Raw genomic sequence first — 6,507 nt, forward strand, 5'->3', positions numbered from 1 at the left:
TTGATGCTGTTCGACGTGGATGGGAACTGGACTTCATGATGGACTTGGGATGGATTTGCTCTGGGCCTGGATGCTGGATCTTTCTCGCTGCTGTGCTTCATCTGGCTTAACTGGGATCTTCTTCGTTCCAGGGCTGTGGACTTCACGACTGCGGGCTTCGACTCGATGCAGATACGATTACAGTTGGACTTCTGGCTGGTTTTCATACTCGGTTGCTCTCCTTGGTGGTGGTTCGTCTTCGTTGATGAATAGACGAGGCCCCTGTGGCCGCCGTCGATGGTGCTATAAATCAAATGAACGGGTGCTTTTTCAAACTGAATTACTGTACAAAACAAGGACTTGCCTGGAACGGAGGCCAGTTGGCCTCCGCGGCGCCGCCAGGCGCTGATGATACCCCTACACGTCACGATGGTGATTGTCGGTACTTGCTGGCGAGTTGCTCATGTGCTGACGGAACATCAAAATGCCGAGACCGTTGTACGAGTTGGCCACACTCGTTGACGACCTCTTCGTTGGTTCCTGGAGGATGAATAGCGCTCTTCTACCTCCGCTGCGGGCTCGCGTACTTGTACCTCAAATAGCCAAGCGTGGAATAGTGTTTAGCAGGGTTTCTGATAGTGCAGTCTAGGACTGCCACGGTAACTGACTTCACGGACAAATTCTGACAATGCTGAACCTGGTTCAGACCGACTGCTACATGCACCGTTCATGCAAAACCACCACCAGAACAAAACAGATTACCTCGATAATTGGAGAGACTGGATCGAATAGTGACTGACTTCCATCGTTTCTTGGACTGGAAACGAGGACGGAATGTGGCTACGAATGAAAAATGAGCCGATTAACTTTTTGAAATTCAATAAAATACTTAACTTAACTGGTCTGCGGAGGTCTTTCGACCTCCGCCGGTGGAGGAGTCCTAGTTCTCCCCTGCTGACGATTGGAAATTGTCGCTGATTGGAAGGATGCAGACCTTCGATATTGCTCGTTTGAAGCTGCCATCCTTCGTTCGGACAGTCACTACCCGAATGTTTCCGTCTGCTCCAGTGTGTACCTCGGTTATTCGACCCAGAAGCCAACTCAACGGTGGCTGATTCTCGTCCTTCAGCACCACCATCGTTCCGACCTTCACGTTGTCTCGCTTCTTGGTCCACTTCGTGCGGTTATGCAGGTTCGACAAATATTGAGTGGACCATTTCCTCCACAAAAGTTGCACAAAATGCTGCACGGTTTGCCATGCAGACAATCGGTTTTCCGGTAAGCCATCAAGGTTCGGCTCCGGAATCGCTGCCAACGGACGTTGGATGAGGAAATGACCCGGTGTTAGAGCCTCGTAGTCACTGGGGTCGTTGCTAACCGGAGTGAGCGGGCGAGAGTTTAGAATTGCCTCAATCTGCGTGAGCAGTGTCTGGAACTCGTCGTACTGCAGGGTTCTTGCCCCGATGGTTCGTTTCAACAGTGTTTTGAAGGACTTCACTGCGCTCTCCCACAATCCTCCAAAGTTTGGGGAGCGGGCGGGGATGAAACGAAACTCTATATTGTCGTTCGCTGTTTCTCTGACCACGGTGTTCTGGAACTGCTGGTCGATGAAAAGCTTCCTTAGTTCAGCCAACTCTCGATTGGCCCCGATGAAATTTCTGCCGTTGTCACACATGATGAGAGACGGTCTTCCGCGTCGTGACGTGAAACGTCTGAGGGAAGCTAGGAATGCCTGAGACGTTTGATCAGCTACCAATTCCAGGTGGACTGCCTTCGTTACCAGGCAGACGAAAACGACGACAAAGCATTTCACGGGACGGGCAGAACGCTGAGGATATTTCATTTGGAATGGTCCACACAGATCAATGCCGACGCGTTGGAAGGGACTACAAGGTGTAACCCTCTCTGACGGAAGATCCGCCATCAGTTGCTCGTGAATCTTCGGCTTGACACGGAAGCAGCGAACACAGTCGTGGATAACCTTTCGAGCTACATTACGAGCATTTGTCGGCCAGTATTTTCCACGAACGGACGAGACCAATAGCTGCTGTCCCGCATGGAACAAATTCTGATGGTATTCAGTCATGACAAGCGTGGTGAACGGATGACGATGATCAATGACATATGGGTGTTTCCGGCCTGCAGGAACCTTGGCGTTCCGCAACCGGCCGCCGACGCAAATAATGCCATCTACCATCTCGGGATTCAGTGAAGCAATACGGGAGGAATCTTGAACCGTTCGACCACGTGACAATTCGGCGTATTCTTGCGGAAAGGATTCTTTCTGGGCGAGGCAAACTAGCAAACGAAGCGCTGCGTCACGTTCGGCGAGAGTAAGATGACCTTGCTTGCGACGCTCCCGATTTGTGGCTCTCGCATTGAAGCAGAACCGTTGCAGGAGGGCTACCAGCGTCACAAGATCTGTTAGTGATGACCGACGACTGAAGATTTCGCTAGGCTCCGCGCTGGGCAACAGTGCAGAAACAGCTCCCTTTTCCTCCAGAATCGACGGCTGAAGTTGACTTGTGTCCGGTTCAGAATTTGGCCAGTTTGCTCGGTCTTGGAGTAGCCAGTGAGGTCCATGCCACCAGAGGCACTCGTACTGTAGCTGTGGGGGTGCCATGCCCCGAGAAATGATGTCTGCTGGGTTCTCTGTTCCGGGAACGTGATTCCAGGTCCCGGCCTTGGTGACGTGCTGGATCTCCGATACACGGTTGCTGACGAATTCTTTCCATCTGGAGGGAACTGATGCTAGCCAGTATTTCACAATTGTCGAATCTGTCCAGAAATGCGATTCCACGGTCATGTGGATGCTGTCGATAACCTTCTCGTAGAGATGTGCGAGTAACAGTGCCGAGGAAAGCTCGAGTCGTGGAGTGGAGAGTGACTTCTTCTTCTTCTTGAGATTCTCTAGAGGAGCAACTCGAGACTTCGCTGTAAGCAACCGTACGTCTACGGTACCATCATTTGTAACGGTTCGGATGTAAATGCACGCGCCGTAAGCCTTTCGTGAAGCATCACAGAACCCATGTAGTTCGACGGATTCCAGTGACTTTGTGACTCCAATCCAACGTGGAACCGTGATTCCGTCCAAGCCGATCATGTTTCTGCGGTACTCTAGCCATCTTTCCCTCAACTCTTCGCTTAATGGAGTGTCCCAGCTGCATTCACGCTCCCAGAGCTTCTGTACGAACAGTTTTGCTTGAACGATGACTGGACCGATCAATCCCAACGGATCGAACAAACGGGAGATATCCGACAAAACTGTCCGCTTGGTTACAGCATCTGACTCGTTCCACTTCGGAGTGCTGAAGCGGTAAGCATCTGTTCGTGGTTCCCACTGTAGCCCTAGCGTTTTCACAGTGGAATCACTTGAATCTAGCGTGAGAATTGTTCGATCATCGCGAAGATGCTCCGGAACGTGGCGTAATATTTCCTCGCTGTTGGAATTCCACTTCCTTAACGTAAAACCACCAGACTGCATCAAATCCACCATTTCTTCGACAAACTGCTTTCCTTCATCTATCTCGTCGACTCCTGACAGCATGTCATCGACGTAGAAGTCTTCCTTCAGAACGGCTGCTGCCATGGGATGGGATTCCTTTTCCTCTTCTGCTAATTGCACCAGACACCTAGTAGCGAGATATGGTGCGGACGCTGTTCCATACGTCACTGTCGCCAACTCGAACGTTCGAATTTCTTGGTCGGTGTTGCCCTTCCACACGATCCTCTGCAGCTTTCGATCGGGACCAGAGACAGCTATCATGCGATACATTTTCGCCACATCCGCAACGACAGCAAAACGATGAAGACGGAATCGGAGATTTATGTTGATTAGCTCATCCTGCACTACCGGGCCGACCATCAATGCCTCGTTGAGCGATACTCCTGTTGAGGTCTTGCACGAAGCGTCAAACACCACTCGTAGTTTGGTTGTTGTGCTCTCTGGCTTCAGCACCGCATGATGAGGCATGTAGTATGCAACTCCTTCACAGTCCTCAGAAACCTCCACCATGTGACCCATATCCAGGTATTCTTGGATGAAGTCGGAGTATTGAGTTCGCAATTCCGGGTTCACAGACAAACGCCGCTCCAAGCAGTTCAGTCGTCGAATGGCAATGGATCTTGATTCGCCTAGTCTCTCGACGAGATAATCTTTCTTCGGTAGTGTAACGATGAATCGCCCAGTTTCGTCGCGCACTGTCGTCTTCGCAAAAATCTCCTCGCAAGCAGATTCTTCCACGGAATGATTGCTGACCGTACGACAGGTTTCAATCTCCCAGAATTTAGTTAGCTGGTCTTGCAACTCCGTTGTAGAACAAACGTTGACTACGGAACGTGGTTCGTTGATTGGGATATCCGGAACTCGGCCAGAAACAATCCAGCCGAAAACAGTGTTCTGCAGTGTAGGTCCATTCTCCGTCGCTTTCAGCCGTCCATCGGCCAACAAGTCCAGGTAGTACTCCGCCCCGATGATCACATCCACCGGCCCAGATTCGTAGAAGTCTGGATCCGCCATGAACGTCGACTCAGGAAGGTTCCATTCCGATGGGATGAAACTGGAGGTCGGCAGCGAAACAGTCAGCTTCGGCAAGACGAAAAACTGCATCTCTTCTTCGAACGGAGAAATCATTCGCGACCTTGGAGAAACTTCTGCGCTCACTCGCTTGGTAGACACACTCTGTGCAGACCCAATGCCTTGCACTGATAAGAATGTGGGGGAGACTCGAAACTTGAGCTTGTTCGAGAACTCCCTAGTCATGAGACAATGTTGGGAGCAAGAATCCAACAAAGCTCGAGCAAGCATAATGTTTCCAAAACGGTCTTTGACTCGTACGAGTGCCGTTGACAAAAGAATGTTGTGGGTAGGTGTTTTGGGTAGTGCAACGTAGTTATGGCTTGTGTTGGGTTGACTTGTGCTTGGCTGTGGTCTATTGATTTGTGAGTTGGCAGTGTGTGTGGGTGCATTGTTTGACTGAGTGTGTGCTTGTTGGTTCGGTTGCTGTGGGTTTGATTGTGGTTGACGTTGTTGTGGGCTGGATTCTTGATTTCTCGTCTGCGCGGGTGGAACGGAGGATCTTACCGGGGTGAAGTGCAGCATGGTGTGGTGTTTCTGCCGGCAGTGGTGACAGACACCTTTGTCGCACGTCCTAGAGAAATGACCAGGATGCAGGCAGTTCCGACACAGCTTGCTCTTCATCACCGCTTCGTTGCGCTCCGTAACCTTCATTTTCTGGAACTTGGTACAGTGAAATGGAGAATGCCAAGACTCGCCACAAAATGGACATTTGTTGGACATCTTCACCACAGCGTGGCACACAGCAATCTTCGACTGGCGTTGATCGGAACTGGTAGACTTCGACGGAGCTATTGATTGCAGGACGGAACACTGATTGCGAAGGAAAGTTACCAAATCCTGGTATTTCGGCACGTTTTTGGAATTGTGGTGCGCTTCCCATAAACGCAACGTCACTGTATCCATCCGGGCGCAAAGCATGTAGGCGAGAATAGTACTCCACTGGGCTGTTTGCTCGCCTACCTTGTCCAACATCTGCAAGTTCTTTTCGAACTCGCTGACGAGATGATTCAATCCGTCGTACGACTCCTTCTTGAGTGGCTCCAGTGAAAACAGTGCATCCAAATACGCCTTAACAATCAGCTTCTTGTTTTCATAGCGTTCCTGGAGAACTTTCCACGCAACCTCATAGTTTGCAGCCGAGAGCTCGATGGTGTTGATTTCCTTTAGAGCATCTCCCGTAAGTGACGTCCTCAGGTAGGTAAATTTATCCATCGGATTTAACTGCCCGTTTTGATGGATTAGGCTGCGGAAAGTATCACGGAACATCACCCACTCTCCTAGTTTTCCACTAAACACAGGTAAACTGATTTCCGGCAACTTCACCTTGGAATGAGTAGTGGCTTGCTCAGCTGGGGTCCCACCGCTGCGCTGGGGTGGATCCTTCGGTGGAAGCAGTTTCAACAGGGCAACTTTCAATTTGCAGTAGCGGTTTTCGAAATTTTCGGCGGCAAGAAAATTCTGTTGTACACGGTTAGTTGCATCCTTCTCAGCAGGATCGATGTCGTCTCCATCGTCCTCTTCATCTTCCATCAGCAACTCAATCTTCTCACGTAGCACGAAAAACTCCACATACACTTCTTCTAGGCCCTCTAGTCGCACTTCTACTTCACACTCGTCACGATCCTTGTCAAATGCTATCACAAACTTCTCCACGATAGACACCTTTTGCTGAAGCAAGCGTTCACGCTTCAACAAAGTTCGCAAATCACTGGTCATCACTGCACTGGTCAAATCTAATCAAATTCAATCACGCACTGATCACCAATCACCGGTATAATCTCACTGTGACAGATCTACTCGACGTTCCACGATCGCGAATCAAACAGACAGATTTAGGACTGTGCAACCCAATAACAGCAGCGAGGGGGAATCAACCACAGAGAACAACAGCCGACAGACCCAAGCGGAACTTCGAGACCAACAGGAAAGCGGACACAACTCATGCACCT

At 50.3% G+C, this 6,507-nt stretch overlaps 1 protein-coding gene across 1 annotated transcript; it reads right to left on the bottom strand.

Moving 5' to 3' along the window:
• Positions 1-919: 919 nt before the first annotated feature.
• Positions 920-6,274, bottom strand: LOC134286676 (uncharacterized). Its single transcript, XM_062848329.1, has one exon. It carries the CDS (start codon positions 6,272-6,274, stop codon positions 920-922), a length of 5,355 nt encoding a protein of 1,784 aa, XP_062704313.1.
• Positions 6,275-6,507: the final 233 nt, after the last annotated feature.

This window comes from Aedes albopictus, chromosome 2, assembly GCF_035046485.1.
Source record: "Aedes albopictus strain Foshan chromosome 2, AalbF5, whole genome shotgun sequence".
NCBI lineage: Eukaryota > Metazoa > Arthropoda > Insecta > Diptera > Culicidae > Aedes > Aedes albopictus.

Bases quoted from the DNA above. Each gene is read 5' to 3' on its own strand.
- LOC134286676 (XM_062848329.1), bottom strand. From the start codon at position 6,274: ATGACCAGTGATTTGCGAACTTTGTTGAAGCGTGAACGCTTGCTTCAG.